Source organism: Solea senegalensis, linkage group LG12 (assembly GCF_019176455.1).
Source record: "Solea senegalensis isolate Sse05_10M linkage group LG12, IFAPA_SoseM_1, whole genome shotgun sequence".
NCBI lineage: Eukaryota > Metazoa > Chordata > Actinopteri > Pleuronectiformes > Soleidae > Solea > Solea senegalensis.
In genome coordinates, this window is record NC_058032.1 from 15,853,434 (window position 1) to 15,875,711 (window position 22,278).

Consider the following 22,278-nt stretch of genomic DNA (forward strand, 5'->3'; position numbering starts at 1 on the left):
CCGTGTGTGTTTACAGCCCACGCTCACCGCCTGCAGTGTGTGTGTGCAGATTTGTATACCCGGGTACTGCAGTGCAAGTGTATGTCGTCTCAGATGAAAAGGAAACGTCATCAGTTTTCCCAAGAAAACAACAAACAAACAGTTATACTAATCTGATGACTGCCTCTGATTTACCCTGTGACTAACTGGAACCACACGACCAAGAACAACCAATTTCCTAAACCTTCCAACCTCAATAACAGAAGACTTTCTCTGTATTCTGCACAATATAGACAATATTAACCACTGTGTACTAAAGGCAGCAGTTTAGCTTTCATATAAATCCACTAGAAATAACTTACTAACCACAAATATATCCATGAAATCTAACAGAAAGCTGATGTGGACAGAAAGTGTACTTTCATACTGTTTTTTTGTAACAAGCATGTGAGGCCTCCTAAACTCTCAGAACGAAAGTTCAGTCTCTGCTGACGCCTACAGGCCAACATGAACCACTGCAAGTCTTTTGATTAGATGGATTTTTTTCCTTAGTGATGCAGCACTAAAGCTGCAAGGTGACCCTTACAGTTCATGTCCATGTGCAGTTTTTAGTGCTCTCATGTGATACCGTTGGTATTTCTGTCAAAATATTGAACATTAACTGAAACAAGATGCCAGAAGTTAGCAAGTGAATTCGATGCATTATTTTTTTTCCTATTAACAGCCCTACAGTTTGTGGTCCAGGCATTTAAAAATCCAGTGTGTAACATGTTAAGAGGGTTTACTAGCATAAACTGAATATACTGCACACAGCTTTACACATACCCTTGGAATACAAATACTAACCTATTGTCTATGTACATTAGACAAGCTTTTGGTGCAGTCCAGGCGAGTGTTACTGTCTTACTGTGCAAACTAAGAACAAGATCCTTTCTGGTATGTGCAGGCCACCGTAGTAAACTTGACAGTCTTGGGTAAAGCAGAAGTGAGTGAAATTTTCCATTTGATACCATCTGCAGTCTCACCATTGGATGCCACTAATTTTCACAATTGGACCTTTAATTACTGGTCTGAAAAGGCATAATTTCACCCCGATGATGAGCTCGGGTGTGAAATAACAAAACGGATACCGACAAAGCTTGTAAAATCAGTACGTCTTTTTATTAAATTAAAAATGATCTCTTAAATCCTAACAAAATGCAAAATGAAAAGAAAATGAACTTCACCCAAACGAATGTACCATTTATGTTCAGCTTTGCCTCGTTGTTCACAGTATCAGAAGAACGGCTGTCTGATGTTTTCTGTTCACGTCTCTAAACTTAGGCTGATTTCCTGTGGCAAACCTTTTTATTGCATACAGGTTGTACAGATGAGCCTTTATGCTTCTAGGAAATCAACAAGGAAGTAAACGTGTCCTCAGTTCATACATCAAAACACTTTTTTTAGTTAAACAATTCTGACACGTGGTTGAAATGAAACAGAAACTCAACAGGCGCTTTTATGCCCCTCACATGTAGGATATACAAAGAACAGCAATATCCCACTTCAGTTCAGAGGAGACAGAAGAGGAACATGTCTGAGTATCTTAAGACTCCAAAGCATTGTCATACTCTATATACAAACAAATCTGCTTGAAAAACTGAAGGGTTGGCACAGTCAGTGTTGAACATGGTAGTGACCGCTTCTATGGGCAGATGCAAGTTTGGACAGCATGAGTTAATAACATAGAAAAGAAGAGGAAGATGGATTCTCACTTTGCCCCCTCTGTCTAACAAAAACAAATCTTATCTGACGTAGATAGTGTTACAAGAGGGAAAAGGCCAGTCTCAGTGCAAATGCTCCAGCTTGCGTAGTCGTATGGGGTTGGGAAGAGCTTGCTGGTTGCGTGCAGAGGAGGGTTCCTCCTCCGGCGAGCGGAAAAGCACCCGACCCCGGTGATTGAAAAGGTAAAAGGATGGGTGGTTCCTCAGTGTATCAAATGTTCTGGAAAAAAAAATAAAGACGCACGTTGTGAAAGAGTGGTAGGACACAAATATGGTGCTGCTTTCAGAAAGATGGCAAGCCAGTTATGACATGTTAGACACTGACTGACTGACTGACTGAAGCAGGTGTATTATACTGCATCTTACGCCCACAAATATTTTAATGTTGGCAGTAAATGCAACATCTGCTCGTCATAAAACATCACTTGTGCAACTTAAGCAAATACAATTTGTTATAGACCATAAGTTTTTACCAGTAGAAGGTAAATAGCTTCATGTTATGACACAGTCATTTATCTCATAGTGCTCACTAAGAAGTTTTAAGGAACAGACTTCCTACATTTGTGATTTCACATGGAACCCATTTGAAACACAGGTGACGTTTAGAAAATACAAAAACTACATAGCAGAAAGAAAGTGGTGAAACCTGGAATTCAAACCGTGTGGCCTTTGTGAAAGTAATACAGAGGAAAAAATATTATTGTCATTTGAGTAAACAATTCTATAATACACTGAATATGTCACCTCATTTACTAATGTCTAGCTTCTAAAACATGTTTTATAATTCGATTTTTTGTCTTTTTGTCACAAATATATGAATGAAAAAACACAAAGGTTTGGGTGATGTGTTACGATCGTTTACTGTATAAAATGGGTCTTGACTTTTCTTATTTGTATTGTTCTAAATTCTGATCGCTATAATGTTAAGTTACTGGTGAATAAGTTGTGGGTACTCTTGGGTGTTTATTTAGTGTTCATACATTTCATCTCTGAATGATTGAGCTTGTTCTTGTTAGGTTGGGCAGACGTGTAGCATTTTTTGGCCTGGTTTTGCAGTAAGGAAAGTGTCTCCTTGTTGTATTGTTGTGCGTTGGTTGAGCATATTGTACACATTGAACTGCAACAAATCAGACACTATTGTGTCTTCTGAGAAACTGTCAATACTATTTACCCATTTATTTATATTAACCTGTGTACAAAATGATACAGCAATGCATCAAACACTAACGTGCATGTTAAACAATAACACTATTGGAGAAGCTGCTGATCATGACAATCACGCCACAGCATACCAGCCTCTGGGGGATGATTGTGTGTCTGTGGGACCTTACAAGTAACATTGTCATAAACACTGTGCATGAGGTGAACTGCATATTTCCCTCTGTGGCACAGGTAACAAACAACCACTGCATCAGGGGAGTTTCAGGTGCTGCAGGCAAATTTAACCTACTTGTTTTTCAGCTCTGAGGAAGCATCCATGTCTTTGAACTCTCCAGCGATGTGGACAATACCATAACAGGTCATCACAAATGATAACAGGGTCTGTAATACAATCTGCAATAGAATGAAAGATAAAAAAATTATAATACGTATTAATAGAGCAATTTAAGCATATATGCAAAATGCTTTCCAAAGTTCAAACATTAAAAATACCATTAACAGTCCCAAAACATGCAGATTTGGGGATTAGGCAAATTAGAGACTCTAAATTGAATGTAGGTGTGAGCGTTTGAATGAATAGTTGTGTGTGGCCCTAAGATGGACTGGACTGGTGACCTGTCCAGGGTTTGACCTGCCTCAAACCCTATGTCAGCTCGGATTTGGCACCAGTGCCCACCGTGAACCTCATGTGGAGGATAAAGTGTTAGATGATGAGTGACAATGAGTGGGTTCAAAAGTGTATATAAAGCAAGCATATAAACAAATGTACACAAACATACAGTGCAAATATATATACATACAGACATCAAGAACATGCTGTTTATGAGAAGACTTGAGATGCAATAATAGCAAAAGCTAAAAAAAAAATAAAAGCACAAAAGTAAAATCTATCAGTTCGGTACCTCCCTATAAAAATAATTGTTTTTGCTTTTTTGGATATTATGTATAGTTTCTTAAATTTTGATTTTAATGCAATATGAATCCGTCATAGTACCTGCATTGAATAGAAATTTACATTTTTTTTTAGACACAATTTAAGTAGCGGTCAGTTGATGTGGAAAAGGGGCCAGGTAAATAGAGATAATCTGTAAAGATGAATGGAAGAAATGATCTGATAATAAATGAATCTGAATAAATACTGGACATGATAAGATAAAATGGGGGTGGAGGTAAATATCAGAAATTACCCAGACACAAATGGGGTAAACACAAACTGAACATAGTTTCAACAGAAATGCAGAACATGTGCATTTCCACGATGAAAGTCACTCACATCAATAGGTAGTGTCTCGTTCTCCTTCTCTGTGAGTCGCATGTACGCTCGATCTGATGGGGACAAATAAAGTGGATTGAAGTGACACGGCTTCAGATTATACTGTTTACATACACCTTCACATACTAATATATGTGCTGTTCTGACATCAAGTCCGGACACAACAGAAGCTTTTTCAGATGAGCAAAAAAGCGATAGCATATGGTTAGCTTCCTGTGTAGCCGAAAGGCCCATTTAGCCGTTTTATTAAAATATTAGGAGAGAGCAAACTCTCCGCCCGGGAGGAAAATAACTGATACAGCGCTGCATTGAGCCCGCGTTCTAATACTCACGCTGTGCCGCTGAGAAAGCTGCGTGAGCTAAAGCAAACAGTCCGACGCCGACAACACCTTTCCAAAACGACGAGGCCATCTTGCACCAGAGGGATGAGGAACTGAGTGCACTGCCGTAAAACAGTGTCGTAAACAGCCGCAACCGTGACTTTGTCAGAATTCATCACCAGCTGGCGAATATTTACAACATATTTAATTTAGATTTACACACCGAGCGGTTGTTTTTGTCGTGTTTTGTGAATCATATTCAGAGACCTGCTAACTTTTTTTCCTCCTAATGTTGACATTTGAGTTGCACTAATTTCTTAATTATTATTAATTGTACTAACTAATAATACAAATATTAAAATTGATTAATAATAAAGTAAAACATAAATTAATAAAAACTAAACAAGAATGAATGAAAAAAGCAGGGCATAACATGTACATAATTGTCTCTACACCTCAAGTTTTCACCAAAGGAAGACAGCAGGATAAAACAGTTGTGTTTGTGACTTCTGGTTGAAAAAATTATTGTTAGAACGATTGTTATTGTTCCTGTAATGGATAAACAAATGTCCACAACAGACCCTGTGAAGAAGTGAGGGCTCTTACTTTGAAGTTACTAGCAAACTTCCGCTCTTTCCGCGGTCCTTTCCGGTTAGCTACAGCAGCGTTTCATGTGCAACCACCCTCAGCTAACTCCTCTTGGTTATATTTACCCATTTAATAGTTTCTACTTGAGCGAATACAAACATGGCAGAAGCCATTCAAAAGAAACTAAAGGCGGAATTAGAAAAATATACACAAATGCAGAAAGGTAGGTGTTTTTTAATGATATCGTGCCATGTTGGGGTGAACGTGCACATGACCACATAAGGACAGCTAGCCGTACATACAGAGTTTAATATTTCCTGTACTAATATGTATTAATATGTTTATTTATGTTTACATCAGTGTGTACCTTGAATTGATTATCATATGACATGTATTTTTTTCAGATGTTAGCAAGAGCATGGGCGCGAGACAGAAGCTGGAGACGCAGCTGACAGAGAACAACATTGTTAAAGAGGTAATTTACAATCTCGTTACTATTAATATTAATTTTTTTTGCCGTTTTCCTTGTTTTTGGATCATTAAATATCGCATTAAGGTAGTGTTAAACATATAATCTTATTCTCTTTCCCACTTTCTAGGAGCTGGATATTCTGGACAGTGCAAACACAGTTTATAAACTTATTGGTCCTGTATTAGTGAAGCAAGATCCAGATGAGGCCAAAGCCACAGTTGCCAAAAGACTGGAGTATATTAACGGAGAAATGTGAGTCACTTAAGTTACATTCATATCTGTAGTCTCATAAAACCCATTTTGCATTGTTGATCTCAGAAATGTGTATGGTATACTTAATGAGCTATAGATAGGACCACTTTGATATTTACAAGAATAGCATTAGTATATAGATATATGTCCATATTCACTGTAAATATAAGTTCTGTATGTTTACATTCTCATGCTTTCATAGTTGTATGATAAGTGGAAGGATTTTCTTTTTGGGCTTCCCCCAGTTGATCATAGTCATTCTAATATGTAATGTCTTTACATAACATTACATATTAGAATGCACAATATGTTGAAAATGTATTAGGGATGAGCCGTTATGATACTCAGTATTGTTATAGGTCTGATACGGGCCAATTCTGAAATCGAATACAGTCCCAAAATCCTACATAAAGGTAAACTGTAAATGAAAATCAGCAATAGCATTTTAGCTGAGTCATGCTGTGGGCTGTTCATTTCTTCTTCATGGGAGAAGAATATTTTTTACGCAGTTGGAAAATTATGTTTTTGAAATGGGTTGAAATACCTGTTGATATCGGTAACGGCTTCATAGTTTAAGAGGTCTAAATGATTGATAGCCGTATCAGCAGATGCTCGAGTTTGGGATAGCGATATTGGACAGGAAAAATGTATCTCCACTGTGATATCAGCCTACACGGTAGTACTAATGATACAAGACCTGCAGTACATTTACACATCGCAAAGACTGGTAATAATAAATGTAGCTAACTATTAGGTTTGTTTTATTCGATTTATAAAATTTCGATATTTTAATTAATAAATGAAGGCCTTCTACAGTAACCAGCCCTGCGAGTTTCACTCACCAGGCATCGCTACGTCATGTTTCCTCGGTGTGGCGCTGCTCAATTTCATGAGGGAAACTGGTGGAAGTTACCTGATCGAAGAAGAGAGCATTTACAGCGATAATGGTGGAGAAAGCTATGATAAGATATGTTTAGAGATTCTCCATCCTCAATACATAGACTTCAGGGTTAGGGTAACCCATGTCCAAGTGGAAAGGGAACTTGGCTTGTAACCGTAGGGTTGCACCACCATGCCAAAAGAGCTGGGGTACTCCTGAGCAAGGTACCCAACCCCCATTGCTCTCTGGGCGCTACTCAGTGTGGCTGCCCACTGCTCCTAATTCTAGGATGGGTCAAATGCAGAGAAATAATTTCCCTAGTGAATGAATAAAGTATATATATAAAAAAAATTCATGCACTTTGTTCTCATGTTGTAAATAAATAGAGAAATCCTACACTTTTAACTTTTCACGGATGTTTGTTTCTTCAGTTAGACAGATATTGTGATGTATAACACGCTATATGATTGTCTTGCAATATACTGAATATCACAGAATCCTATCATGATATTATTGGTATCGTGGACCATGTGTCTCGTATCATATTGTGAGGTAGTCTGTTATTCCCACCGTTAATGTATGAATTAAACTCATTGACAGACTGCTAATATATAAGGCCAACTTTCATTCACATCAATGTCAATGATCACTGACTTTGACAGTTATAAAAATAACAAAGTTGGTGTTGCCTGAGACTACTGTATATGTTGTTTTCTGCCTAGCACCCTTTATTCTTGTTTCAAATTGTGATTTTGATTTGAAAATGAATGTGTTCAGCCCAAGGTGAAAGTTATGAGACAAACAGACTCATAAAAACTGGAACATAAAATGGATAATTATATTTTTTGCTATGAGAAGATATGTTTGCTGGTATATATTGTGTAACTAGACTGTAGTTATGAGTCACAAGTTTTCATTATGCGGTTCTTCCCATGCCATCAGGCAAAGAAGAAAGCAATATAGTATCTCCAGGTTCTTAAGATTGTCAACATGCAATATAATATCCTGTGCTCCATGCACATTTGTTTAACTCAGATTCAGATATTGTGACCTAATTCTAGGATATACAACTCAACATCTATTATATATAGATTGCATCAGAAATGGCCAGAAAAGACCAGTCCTGGTTGGAGTTTGACCTTGAATGAAAAATTGTGAATCACTGTGTTCTGAAAACATAGGTAAAGAGAGAAACTCAAGTATACATGAATGTCTTTTATTTTGTGTTTTACACCACAATTATGGACAATGAGAAAGACAAATGTGAGTGAATGTTATGGTTAATTTGTGGTACTAAGTCTTGGCAGTTGGCAATAATTCAATAACTGCATATTATATTGCAATATAATATTCTTCTTTATTGATATAAATGTTGAATATGTATATTGTTAGACTGTATCTGCATTGCATAAACACACAATAGTGTTTGTTGTTTTCTGCTCATGATGAAATTGTATACTGCAATTAACAGTTTTCTCAACTTTCACTTAAGAGTGGTCTTTTATTTTCTGACATTTATCAGCTTTATGTGGCGCCTTGTTGTATTTTTCATAAAAGTCCCATTATGTAGGTTTGTTTGTGCAATTGATTCATTGTCATTCATGAAAAAAATTGATTATAATATATATAATATATAATATAATATTAGAAATAGGTGTCTACACAACTTGTGTGTATTCAGATCTGTCTTTAACAATGTGAAATTAACAATGTGTTTTTTTTTGCTTCTGTATTCAGTCACAGGTATGAGACACTCCTGAAAGACTTGGAGAAGAAATCTGAACAACAGCGAGAACTCTTGTCCAGTTTACAGCAGGAGTTTCAGAAAGCTCAGGGCATTGCTGCCGGCAAAGCCTGACCGAGTGATGAAGCTGCACACATGCTCCCACACTGCAGAAAGTAGAAGAGAATAGTCAGACTTTTAGTGTAAATCTACTTCATCGGGTTGAGTGAATTCTGCTTCTATCCTGTCATTGCTTTGCAGTTTACTGTGACCTTTCTCTTGTTATTAATTAAAAAATGTTTTTCATTAAAGGTCAAAAGTTTTCTTTTAGTTTTAATTGTGAGTAGCAGTTCTTTTGAACTGAGAGCATGTGCCTGTGTGTGTGTGTGTGTGTGTGTGCGTTGCGTGCGTGTGCGGCGTGTGTGTGGCGTGTGTGTGTGTGTGTGTGTGTGTGTGTGTGTCCTACTGTTTAACATTTGCTTTAATCACCGAGGCAGGCCCTGTGACCACCAGAGCAGATGTTGTTCTATCACAGACCCGCCCCACAGCTCAGCAGTGAAAAGAGGCTCAGCAGTGGAGCATTGTTCACTTAAATGAATTTCCCTGCCATTTACCACCAGTGGAGGATTTAGGCAACATGAATAATCAAAAACAAAGTCTTCTAAGAATGGAAACTTACTTAACCTAATTGTTAAATTTACATTTACTGGAAGCAGCTTATGTTTGCTGACAATTTTGGAGGCAAATAAGTTTCTTACACTGTAAAGTAATACATGAGAACAAATTAACAAATGTTAGGCTTTGTCTTGTTGGGGTACTTGGTTGATATCTGACTGACAAGAGTAGAGGCGTGCAGGCTTGATTGTAGTTGCATTTAGTTGAGGTGGGAATTGGTGAATGCTTTACTTGTAAGTCTGCGCACAGGTCTCTAAACCTTAATTGTGAACACATTTTTGAGAAGACATGATTATTTTTTTCAAAAATGTGTTTAAACGTACATATGTTATTTATTTGGCAATTAGCTATTTTTTCTGGGGGTTTGTGTTGGTAAATTTATAAAGTACAATGTTATAGCTGCAGGTGTTTCAAATAAGATTGTAGTTTAAAGCAGATCATTTTCTTTTAGAATAGCATGAAATCAACACACCTTTGAGATAAAAACGAAAGCACTGCTGTAGTCACATGCTTAGGTCAGTAGGTCACCTGGAAATGTTTTATGACTACAACAAGTAACGCAGATGTAGACCTGCAGCGCGCGAACCTGTCACCTCTGGCGCGTGGGTACGAGGCAGCAAAACCATTAACACCCTGAGGTGCAGTGTTTTTACAGTAAAGACCAGCTGCTATCGTAAAACTGGCCGACACGTGGCCACACGTTTTCATTAAAGCAAAACAAAACAACATGAGTTTACATTTACAAAGTTCAGTGGAAGTCATATGAAAGCATCGCGGTTAATGTGTAGTTTTCACTGACTGACCAAACCAGAGACTGACACTGTTCACACAAACTTTAAATAACTACAGGTCTAAATGGGAACACCGTGGATGCCATATCGTGATTTGGCTCGTGGGAAGTGATCAAATGTTTATCGATGAGGCCAAACGGTGATTTAAGTGCGTCCACGGTGTGTTCGCGCTGATGTGGTAAAAGAAAACACTGCGGGTTGAAAAATTTGGTGATGTTAAAGGTCAGTCTTCAGTCACCCTGAGACCCAGACCGCGTGCTTTTGTTTATAGTAAACAAACTGGAAAGCTAAGCAGACACATCCGCACCGAACTAAGCATCCATTTTAAACTGACAATGCAAATATGCCACTATATGCCAGATTAAACCTCATTGAGACGGATGGAACGCTAATCTGATTCCAACTTTAATTGATTTACTTAGTCCTGTAGCCTTTTCACCTGGGTGCTTTAACTTAAAGGCACACAATAGAAGCATCCTGACGAGGATCAGCTCAGCGGGACTAACACCTCCTTTGATAGTGACTCTGAGGGAATGTGCAGGCTGGACCAAACCAATAGATGAATGCAGTTTATCACAATCAAAGGATTGAATATGTAGCTTTATTAAACCAGCAAAACATGTGCTTTCATTCATCAATTCCTTTTATTGGTCTTATCAGCAAGGCTGCTATAATTGCCAAAAAAATAAGAAAAAGATCAGAACCCGGCTTCATTTTCATTTTCAAACATTTGAAAACATAAATGATAACACACAAAACAACAAGAGGGCATAATCCACAGTGATTAATCCTGTTTCTTTCAAATACAGGAGCACGTGACAGTGAATCATTTCTGCACATCTGTAAAAGCCAAACACTTTTCATCTAATATACAAAGTCACCTGACACAACGTCTGAAACTGTAGCCACAGCCTGTGAACCGAAGTGTGTGCTTTCACCAAGCATCTGTGGCCTGGAGTCATTTTTTAATGCGACTGATTTACGTGACCCTACTGTAAGATAAATAAAGCGTCCATGTGCTTTGTATATTGGATGTAGTCTGGAGGCTGTGTTCACAGAGTGTGAAAACTTCTCTCATGCTCAAAGAAGCATCTCCAATGCATCAACATTTCAATAGGCAGAATGTGCCATAACTGCTGTCCAGACTGGATAGAGTATGTGCTAACTGTCCTGCAGTTGCCCAATTTTCTGACATAAAGGACAGCTCCAAAGTCTGCTCAAGTACAAGCTATTCACGCAGCAAATAGGCCACTTCATTGAACTGGAGAGATCGGGAAATTGTACCTTTATTGTAGATTGGAAACAGGGATTTCAGAAAGCTTAATTTACATCTCAAAACGAGGCAAAAAAACGAAGAGCGCTCCTGATCAATCCAATTCAAGGCAGATTTTACGCACGCCTATGGACAGTTTTACGCACGCGTTAATCACCATATGTCCTTTAAATGCGGCGTCTAAAACATCTAATATGTACACGTAAAATCTAAAAAAAAAAAGAAAAATAGACCTCAAAGAGTCTGTCTGAAAAATGTAATATTTACACGTAAAATCTAAAAGGGATAACACGTGATGCGCGCTTAAAGCGCGATCTTAAAAGGTATGGGGGGGGGGGCACCACAGTAAAGTGGAAAATATCATCTTACACGTGACATATTTCATAGAAAATGTTCTCTAACTGTACAAGAGATTTCAGGCTGTACAATGAAACAGATATTTACACAGTCCGCATGTGTCCAGGTGTGTCTTACTGAGGCCATGGCCTCCACACTGGATCAGTGATGTGCGTGCACGATGAGGGACTGGAGAGCAGCTTGCTGGTCTCACAGGTGTGGAGGCCAGTCCTCTGGCTGAGGTACGGGTGAGAGATACCGTGCCGGCGGTGCTGGCGGGGCAGATGCTGAGCAGCCAGAGGAGCAGAGTCACGAGAAGGTGCGGGGATCAGTGCCTTGTTGTGCATGTGTCCGAGGGAGGAAGTTTGATTATGTGGCTCAGGAGAAGCAGCAGAAGCCTGGACCATCTCTCCACCAGTTTCCTCTAAGTCCTGGTTCTTGGCTATGAAATGGCTGACCCTCAGCAGACACGACCTCATCCCGTCATGGTAGTTGTTCTGCCGGACACATGTCTGATCCCTGGACAGAACCTCCTTCTCAGTTTGCAGGAACTGGACCACGCTCTCCAGAATCTCTGCCTTCTCCACCTTTGGGTTTTTCAGCTTCTACATCAAGGAAACCAGAATTCATATTATTCCAGTCTTTTGTATTTTTATATGACTATTTCACATTTAATGTACCTATAGTTTAATCCTACTATCTTCAATACCTAAACTCGTCAATAATAGTTAGATTGATAGATATAAATACCTCATTGCGAGTGTTCTCCAGCATCAGACGTCTCAGTGTCTCCAGACTGTGGTTGATGCGCTCCCGTCTGCGCTTCTCCATCAGAGGTTTGGGCACCTTAGGAATGAAATGTACAACATTAGAATATAAATGGTATTTTCTTCATAAAACTGATCCTCACAGCCAGAGTTCAGCAGCAGCAGCATCTTACCTTTCTCATGGATCTCTTCCTGGGAGACTCTGGTGAAGATAAAGCCTTCATGATGTCTGTTTGTCCTCACTGTGGATCCAAAGTGAACATGGCACACGTTTGCGTTCTTGTTAGAATTTGTTGATTTCTTTGCACACGACCACACCCCGGTTGGACACGCCCACACCCACGCCTTTCCAATCAACCAGCGACCGTGACAATGAGAAGAATTGAACCGAATTCACTGAAAGACATGATAATATTTATTTCGCACACTGTAAAGTGAACATATAGAGACCAGAGAACAAAGTGTAGCTTAAAATTAAAACAGTGTCCCATGTTTTACCTGATATGTTTCGCTTCCTTGTCTTTTAAAGGGTCAGTTCTTTTCAATAATTAAAAAGGTGTGTTCGTTCTTTTAAAGTAAACTTTCATTGATACACCGTTGCAGTCTTATACTATTATTTATTGTCTTTCTGGTTGTGGTGTATATTCTTAGAGTCAGTGCTAATATTTGATGTCATTGTTATAGCTGTGGATCACTTTAGATTTTTGTTTTTATCTAGACTGAACTTAGACTGGAGCTTGGAGCTCTTTCTTTCGTTCTAGCTATTTTTTCATGTGAACATTTTCAAAGTTCATTTTTATCCCCCAATTATTTTTATTATATTGACAGATTTGAGTGTTGAGTCCATTTTTCCTCCTCCTCACCCTCCATCCACCTCACACGCTCACACACGTTCTCTCTCTGTTTCTCTCTCACACACACACACACACACACACACACTCCTGGCTCGTTACAGCAGCAGTTCGCCTGGTGTCGTGGAGCCAAATTGCCTGCTTCACACCTCAGCGCTCGTGTTTAATCTTCAGTGGGTGTGTCCTCCACAGCTCACCTCAGCTGCCTCATGTCCACTGTCTCTCTCCTTTCACAGAGTGGGGTCAGAGTGGGACTTTTTTTTTTTTTTTTTTTAAATGGCGTGTATGTGGTGGGGGAGGGGGTAGCTTTATGGGGACTGGATTTATGGTCACCACTGAATGCTGATCCCCATAATTGGCTAAAGTGTGGAGATAACACAGGGATGATCGGATCACGGGGATCCCAGAGAGATTAGGAGGCTTTTCAGAGGCAATGAAACTTCCGTTTAAAATCAAAGAGAGGGTGATCAATGGAGGCTCAGGGGTCACCATGGCAACCACGGCAACGATGAATTAATGAATACTCAGTATAAACTTTAAAAAAGTATTATATATGACAATAATAGTAAAGGTAGTTATAGGAACCGCACACCCACGATGGTTCAGGAGTAGATACAAGGATTTGGGACACGTGGACGTGGAGCTTTGGACAGAAACTAATTAGTTTGAAATGCGCCTTTAGGAAGGAGAGAAACAGACCGTTCACTTGTAATATTGAGGCTCCTCTGGTGAATCAGCCACACACCAAGAAGAAGAAGACGAAAGAGAGAGAGGAGTGTGTGTGTGTGTGTGTGTGTCTGGTATTCCTTACATGTGTTTACGCAGTCACGTTATGGGGACTTCTCTTCCTTATGGGACAAGTCCCATAATATAAGGTACATTTTAAAGTGGACATGTTTTATACTGAGTTCGTTTCGAAGGATGGAAACCAGAGAGAGTGTGTGTGTGTGTGTGTGTGTGAAGCTGGCCTGACGCCGCGCACACTTAACACTCATGTGTAATGATCACCTCACACTTCATCACAGCAGCAGCCAAACCCGCTCTTCTTCCTTTTGTCCAATGTTTTTTAATAAACCAAACATATTTGCTATAAAATAAGCAAATAAGAATGATTACAAAACACAAGTCTTACTTACAATAACTTAAAAACCTATTAAATGCCCATTTTAAACCCACATAAACAAGCTCCAAATGTAAACAAACCGAGGTCACTTGTGTATCGTGGCCGTCACCTCTCATTTGGCTCTTTTCATGGCTTTTTAGTGCAAAGTGTCGATATCTCACACGTCATAAAAGTCCTCATAGCTGCCCACTCTCTCACTTCGTTTCTGTTCCCACGAGAAAATCGCAAGGTTCCCATGGTCTCACTTCACATGTGTCACATACTGACACAATTAGAGGAGTGTTGATCAGGAATGCGGCTCATGTTTGTTATTGTGATTCATGTAGAACATTACAATAAAATGACAATTGTGTGTGATTTGTTTTTGGAAGTAAACAAAAGCTTAGAAGAAGTAAAAAGTTTAGAAACGTATTGAGCTCCTCCTCTGAATGCAGGCAGCATGAAATACAAACTTACTTGGTACATCTTTTAGTGATGTTTATATATTTATTTATGTAGGTAAAGATAGTAAATTGTGAGTTTCAAATCTGAACCAATCAAACGTCTTCCAGTGAAGTGACGTCATTGGCACCTGTCAGCCAATCAGAAGCAACAACAGGTCCAACGAAATCCTCCTGCATCAGAGGCCTTTTTAACAGCAGCTGCAGCTCAGAGTCACGACATTTGGACCTAAAGACACCAAGCAACATGACCAGGAAACTACAGAACCCCACTGTGGATGATGCCAAGAGTAGAAAGAGGGTAAGAACATGGATCTATTTCTTTTTTTATTCTACCTCTTTACATTCTTGTGGTTGATAAGTGGCAATATACTAATTTGTGCAAATGTGGACTGATGAGCACTTTCTATTAGCATCAAAGTTTGTCTTTTTAATTCTCCTGAAGTCAACAGTAAGCATCATTTCATTGTTGACTTTTTAAAGCAAAGGCTTTAAAGGTAAATAAATAAATAAAGCAGAAAGAAACAGTGACTTTATCATTTACTTTTTTTCTCTAACAAATGTGTACACGAGAACCTAAAATCATCAAACACAAACATTGTTGTTATTAGTATCTTATAACTGCTCATATAAAACATTGCTAAATGATGAATAATAATGAATACATAATTAATATTGAGTCAATGATTGCATGGATAACGTGGCCTGCAATATGCCACTGATTACCAGCAACCAATAGCAATCCATTTATTTTCAGTATTTTCTAAACATTTCCATTTATTATACAACATGCATTAATCTAGCAACCTGTGGGATTACCAGGACATTTACATCAATGCCAAACAGCGGAAAATGATGATGAATGAATGGGTTTACAATAATGGGTTTCAATGGTGATGCTTTGTGAGCCATTTCATTCCATATACAATATCAAAAGCAAAATGATTTAAAAGAAGCTGCAAAAACATTTTGATGAACCCAATTTTATTATCTTGTCTTTTTAGATTCTGAAGCCGGTTGTTGAGAAGAAGAGAAGAGATCGAATAAACCAAAGTCTTGCTGAACTGAGAAGTTTGCTGTTGAATCATACGTCGGATGCAGTGAGTCTTGTTTGTTAAACAATCACACACATGGATGTTTGTCCAAATATCGTAACTTTATAATGGTGATGTTAATTTCTCCCATGTTTCCCTGCTCTCATTTAAAGCGGCTACAGAATCCCAAAATAGAGAAAGCGGAAATTCTGGACTTGGCTGTGGAATATCTTCAAAAGTGGACAGATGGAAAGACACTGAGTGATGGTAAATCAAACAAAATAGTTAATTAGCCATTTAAATGTGACATAATCCTGCTTGTGTTGGAATCTCACACTTGTGCCTTTGTCTCTCTTCCTCATGTCTCCCTACCTCGTGTTACAGATTCTACTAATAGTCAAACGAAGACTCATGCTTCTGTGGTAAGCCTTCATCACCCAGAGTCAAGTCCTCCTCTCTTCACCATTCAGAGTGCAGGTTTTCAGCAGTGCATGGCTCAGCTCACCAACTACATGCACAAAATAACACCGGCACAGAGAAGCAGCCTGATCGAGGGACTGAAGCATCACACGGAGACACAGCAGCTCATATCAGACTTCAACCTGCGAGTGCCTGGTACAGCATGTGCGGATGCAGTCTCAACATCTGACACAAAAGACGACTCGTCCAAGCTTCTGTTTCCGTCCCATTCCCCGTTTCAGCCTCAGTCTTGCTCCACACCCTGCCATGACTACCTCTCCCCTCCCTCCTCCCCCTGGTTCTCTCCTTCTTTCTCCACATATGCCTCGTCTCCTCCTTTCCCGTCATTTGCCTCTCACTTCTCCTTCCCCCCCAGCCTGTCACCTCCGTCTTCCAACAACTCCTTCTTCAGTTTCTCGCCCACAGCCCCTCACACTGGCCCACCCGGCCTCCACTTCCCCCCAGCAACTTCCCTGAGATCCTCTCCACACCTTGCACCGAGGGAGGCGTCACAACCAAACTCTTCTTCGACCATGTGGAGACCTTGGTTTTGACGAGATTGTGCAGAGACTGAAAAACTGAAAACAGCAGAGCCACGTGGGAACAAACTCTACCTATAGGAGAGGAATGACTCTCCTACAATGTACAGTGTATATATGATTAAATTGTCTTATATTTTGTATTTGTCTTATAAATAAAAATGTTCTTAAACCTTACAAAGCCTCAGTCTCTGCATTCTTTGACTGCGGCTTAAACACACTTCACATTTCAGGTTTTATGTTCACCCTACTCAGAATAATTACAGCACTGATGGCTCTGCTCTACAGCAGCTCACTAACGGTCACAGATCTGCCTTTATATAGTATGTCTTATACAATAAAAGCCTTTTTAGATTTTTTTCCAGGTAAGCATTTAAACAATTAAGTTGGACAAATGTGTTAAATGCCTTAATCCTTGTGTGTGCACTCAAACTTGGTCAATAAAGCTGATTTAGATTCAGATTCTGGAGAAATTAAGATTACCTCTGGAATATGGAGGCAAAAATGCCTTTAATTATGCATTTTTTATCTTTTTATCAGTGTTTACAGCCTCAGAGGTTCCTCAAGGTTCTTCCATGTGTATTTGTGTGTTTTCTCTGTTACCTCCACTTCTTCCCACAGTCCAAAGACATTCACATTGGAATTAGGTTGATTGTTGACGCGAGGTTGATCGTAGGTGTGAATGCGAGTGTGAATGGTTGTTTCTCTCAGTATGTGGGTCCTGTGTTAGTGACCTGTTAATCATGTAACCTGCCTCTTGTCCCACATCAGTGAGGATTGCCTCCAGCTCCGCCCACAAGCCTCAGTGAAGCGGTGTTAAGAGGATACGTTGCCTTCGGTGATGTCAGCCTTGAGTCAGCATGGGTCGAACTGCAGGTTTATACTGACTCCTCGTCTATGCTTGACGCTCATAGCTACACCTGAAGATGTGAGACACAAACAGCAGACAGTGAACAAGAATGTGAGGGGTGAAAAAAGGATGTCTGTGGTTTGGGCTGAATTGATTTTTAATATTTGATGAAAACTCGAAACAAACTATAAACCAGACCTGACCTCCATACCAAGTTTTCATATTTTTTTTCTATTTAATAATATAATCTGAAGGTTAATAAAAGGTTGTTCGTGGCTCAGGCCCTAATAAGTGTAGACATTATTTCCATATGCCAAACGATGGTTTCATGTTAGGTTAATGTCAGCTGAGGCATCTTTATCCACACTGTTATGTTGACAGTAAGCAAAAGTTTTAAGTAAACATTTTACTTAAGTACAAGTAAAAGTACTGGTCTAAAAATGTAATCAAGTTAAAGTAATAAAAAGTATCTTGTTTAAAATGTTTCTTAGTTACATTTTTAACAAGGTTAGGGTTCTTGTGTCGTGCAAAAAGGACAAGGGGACACAAATCTCACATGAATTGTTTTTAATTAAAGGCAAACTTTTACAAATTAAATCAGTCAAAATGGGTCAAAGGTCACAAATGCTTCAACTTTCTCCTTTCCCGTGCGGGATTTTTTATTTATTTTTTAAACCCGGGTTAACATTTTAAAAAGTACAAATACTTTTAAAAAACCTAGTCAATTACAGTAACACAAGTAAATGTAATTCATTACTTTCCACTCCTGGATATACATGTAGTTTACGTGTAACTTTCACAAGCAGCCCATATCTAGGTCCTGTTGTAAACACTGCAGCTGGCGAATGAATCTCACCGCTCCAGCCTTTAGAAAAGACCAAACACTCAAAACAGTTTGCTTCCTCTGAGCAGCCGATAACTGGGAACATCCACCATCCTCTGCGCTGTAGATAATAAAAGGCAAACACTGAACATTATGTGCCGCATAGCATTTTGAGTAGAATTGTCTTATTGCCTTATTTCATGTGTTAACACATTATTTGTTGCCAAACAGTGTTCGTCTTAATGTTCCCTCTACAAAATACAACTCAGTTGTGTGCTTTAAAGTCTGTATATTTACTGTATATGCACATGAACAGGGATGAGGGGTCAAGTGCAAATATCTAATCAGTTAATCACATTATAGCTGGGGTTTAAACAGAGCATTGGAAAATAAAAAAGAAAGGTGATTTAAGAAACTCTGGTGGTTGGTGCTGGAGTTCACCTTTGAATGGTCCAAAAGGTGGACCATTCAAAGGTGCCACTTTATTATTTGTCCTCTGTGCATGATGAAATAGCTGATGAGCGTATATCACTTGATGTCTTGTTATGAAATGGAATCCTGTATAATTAAGGATAATACTGAATGCATGAACTCAGTGCTTATAAATGAGGTGTAGTTTCTTTTTAACCAAAGTCAGAATTATGAGCTATAATTAAACTTACAAAGCTTTGATTATTGTTATTTTTGAAGGCTGCAGGCAACGTGTTAAGGCCTGTAAAAGATAAGGTAAGATAATTAGGGGGACTACATGATTTTGCCTGGAATTAGGCCCCCACTCATGAGCAAATCAAGTAAACACAGTGAAAATCTCACAGTAGCTATATATTCTGCCCTGATGTCAAAAAGAATCTGTGACTATGTACAGCACTTCATGAGATTCATCTGCCAGATATGCCGTAGTTATTTCCCATCCCAGCATTTGTTGTGTTGTGTTGTCAGTGTGTATAGACTGTGACTGAAAACAATGGTTGTATTTGTTTCATTGTCTTATGAATGACTTAATTCATTCTCAGAATTAGTGTGTTGTAATAGGAAGGGAAAAAAAACCCTGATAGACACATTCCAGATCAGACTATGTCATTGTATATGTCATATACCTTATATACATGTACAAATACACTGTGTGAAAATACACAAAGCACAAACAATGAGTGCATTTAAATAGTTTCTAATTCATAATTCTTCATCTTGCATGGAAACATGCGGACACATAATGTCAGCCATGAACTATGACCCCCCTCACTCCCCCCATAGCCCCACAATGAGTGATCTACAATCCCACTTCAGAACTTCCTTCCTCCAGAACACCCAAACACATGGTTATCCAAGGGATTTCAGCAGAAATTAAACTAAAACAAACTTCTTTGAGTCTCAACAGACTTACAAGAAGTCTTTATTATTCAGGTTTACAAAGTCAATACTGTTACCTTGGTGTCATTAAAAATATTCAGTGGATTTGTAGGGTCATGTTAAGATGTTCTGATTGTTGCTCAGCAGGGGGCAGCATTGACATAGTGTATAGTTTGGTGGACTCCATCCCTCCCTGACCTTTCACACTGAGGATTAGAGAAGTGAGGCTGTCAAATAAAGGATGTTATTGAATTCCATCATCGATGAGCCCGTGATGCACGATCATTCTTCTTCTCTCCTTCTGCCTTCCAGGAAGAACCCATTATTTATCTGACGATTACGTGTCTGTTACAAGCCCTGAACATCTTGAGCAGAAAGACACAAGAGGATTTGACTCGAGAAAACAGAATTTATCACATGATAGAACATGTCTTTGGATAATGATTATTTCGCCCCCTCTTTTGCTCCCTCTCTCTCTTTCTCTCTCTCTCTCTGTTAGAGTGCCATTAGTTATGAGGTGGCCATTATTCTTTGTCAGAGAAATGAGAGGGCAGGCACATCATGGGGAAGCTCGATTCTCCCCACTGCCTCTGCATGTTTTGATCATTCTGCACAGACGTATGAAAGCAGAGAAGGTCGCTCCTGCTGGAGAGGATGACTGCTGCGGCACGGCACATAATTAATAGGGAAAGAGATCACCTCTTGGAATGACCTGACAATGGTTGAAAACTCCTTGGCATTTTCTCAGGACACGCTGATTAGAGCTGATCCTGTTACCCTCTTTAATCACTGTTTTTGTTTGCCATGAATGAGCCCATGCATTCCTGATTTGGACTTGAAAACCCAAGATGTTGTTCTGCGGAGATGTCACGGGTTTGAGGAGCTGTGAATTCTTTCGTTCAAAATCTCTAAATGCTGAGGACGGGATAGGTGTCAAACCTTTTCATCGCACATGTGCACACTTGTATGGCTTGAAAGTACACACGCAAGTCGCAAGGGAGCATATTGTTCTGTGCTGGTATGTGCAGGACAGGTGGTTATCATGGCTGGTCCTGAAATGACATCCTTGTCAGGGCTGCGTGCTAGTAAACTGTTGTTATTCAGTTAAGCCAGATCTAAAATGCTCAGATACAGCAGTTGTCATCATTACTTAGACAGATCTACATGGTCCTCTTCACCTTTTTGCGAAACCTTTTAAAAAATGACATGTCCCATTCTCAAGGTGTAAAGTATAGTATGTATTCAGGCCAGAAAAACATGGTACAATGAAGCAAACTTCTTCAACAGAGTATGATTTGTAGGTCATCATCGTCATAATAAAAATGAAAACAACAAGATTAAGACGACTATTATTACTAAACGAGCAAAAGACAGACAAACAAAGAAACAAAGAAAAAACAAACTCCGTATTAAAAGAACTAGACAACAGCGAACTAAGAAATGCAAACATTCTTTTTCTGAGTGGGATCTTTCATGACTTATTAAATAAAAATTCACTGTGAGCTTTTCCAAGTTGGAAAGTAATGAAATTGACATTTTCTGGTTTCCCTTCCTCATTCCAAAGGTCTTAACCAGTTTGCATGTAAGTCGAAAAGCAGGAGATAATCTTACACCGAGGGCAGAACTTCTTGACATTTGAATAAAGAGGAATAGTGCATTTTTACAACACCATTTCAGATTTGGGCAAGTTCCAGATTAAGATAGCTGTGTCTCGGGGCGAGATTATAATCTAAAGTGTGATCCCAACATGTGGGTAACAAAAGCAAACCACTGCAATTTGCATGCGATGATTTTTGAAACCTTGAACTTTAAAGTGCCTGCTAACCTGTCTGTTTGTGAAGGAGTGACTGTGCATTCTTTTGGAGTTGAGTCAATTTGTTTGACTTCGCTCTATTTTGGAAGACAATCCGTGGATTCATTGCTTTTATCAGGCAGATTTAAGGGCTACTGCAGACTCAGTCAGAATCCTCACGACATGTCAATACTCAAGAATGTAGATCTGTCACTACCCACAACTAAATATCATTTTTCCTCCCTTTCATTTCTCTCTCTCGCTCTCTCTCTCTTCTCTTTGCGAGGTTCTTTGAAGTAAATAGTGAAAGGATCCCAGACTGTAGCAAATTACCTGAGGACTGAAACATTTTTGACATAAGTCCTGAGAGACGAGGGCAAGCCACTTTTCCTGGCGGCCCCTTTTGCATTTTTAATCTGAGGCTGAGGGAGACAGTGGTGCTGACAGAATGATGGGACAGCTGGACATACTTCCAGGGCAGCAGCAAGGGGCAAAAAAGAAAAGCCAGGAGAAGGGACACTGCAAACATCCCATAACACAGCCAACAAGCCAGCAGCAAGGACAGCAAGGCCTGAGAAGAACGGAGCGCGACAAGTCCCACAGGAAAAGGCCACCTCTTTCACCTTAACAGCATCTGAGTCACTGAGCTCTCAGTGACATAAAATATTCATAGCTCTATGGAGCTTTAAATGCACTTTTGTAAGTCACTTTGGATAAAAGCGTCTGCTAAATGACATGTAATGTAATGTAATGGAGCATTTTTA

General features: G+C 39.3%; 4 protein-coding genes across 4 annotated transcripts; 2 read left to right on the forward strand and 2 right to left on the reverse strand.

Annotated features, from left to right (window-relative positions):
- Positions 1-1,115: 1,115 nt before the first annotated feature.
- On the reverse strand, positions 1,116-4,626 carry mmgt1 (membrane magnesium transporter 1). Its single transcript, XM_044039548.1, has 4 exons — positions 4,509-4,626; positions 4,177-4,229; positions 3,193-3,296; positions 1,116-1,962 (listed from the first exon to the last, which is right to left on the reverse strand). The coding sequence occupies exons 1-4, from the start codon at positions 4,585-4,587 to the stop codon at positions 1,806-1,808; spliced, it is 393 nt and encodes a 130-aa protein (XP_043895483.1). The 5' UTR covers positions 4,588-4,626; the 3' UTR covers positions 1,116-1,805.
- A 504-nt stretch (positions 4,627-5,130) lies between these two features.
- Positions 5,131-8,741, forward strand: pfdn6 (prefoldin subunit 6). The gene is made up of 4 exons (XM_044039749.1): positions 5,131-5,307; positions 5,489-5,559; positions 5,684-5,808; positions 8,426-8,741. Exons 1-4 carry the CDS (start codon positions 5,244-5,246, stop codon positions 8,544-8,546), a joined length of 381 nt encoding a protein of 126 aa, XP_043895684.1. The 5' UTR covers positions 5,131-5,243; the 3' UTR covers positions 8,547-8,741.
- A 2,879-nt stretch (positions 8,742-11,620) lies between these two features.
- On the reverse strand, positions 11,621-12,483 carry her5 (hairy-related 5). Its single transcript, XM_044039674.1, has 3 exons — positions 12,427-12,483; positions 12,237-12,332; positions 11,621-12,091 (listed from the first exon to the last, which is right to left on the reverse strand). Exons 1-3 carry the CDS (start codon positions 12,475-12,477, stop codon positions 11,621-11,623), a joined length of 618 nt encoding a protein of 205 aa, XP_043895609.1. The 5' UTR covers positions 12,478-12,483.
- Positions 12,484-14,914: 2,431 nt separating this feature from the next.
- her11 (hairy-related 11) lies at positions 14,915-16,801 on the forward strand. Its single transcript, XM_044041058.1, has 4 exons — positions 14,915-14,968; positions 15,672-15,767; positions 15,875-15,968; positions 16,086-16,801. The coding sequence occupies exons 1-4, from the start codon at positions 14,915-14,917 to the stop codon at positions 16,712-16,714; spliced, it is 873 nt and encodes a 290-aa protein (XP_043896993.1). The 3' UTR covers positions 16,715-16,801.
- The last annotated feature ends 5,477 nt before the right edge of the window (positions 16,802-22,278 follow it).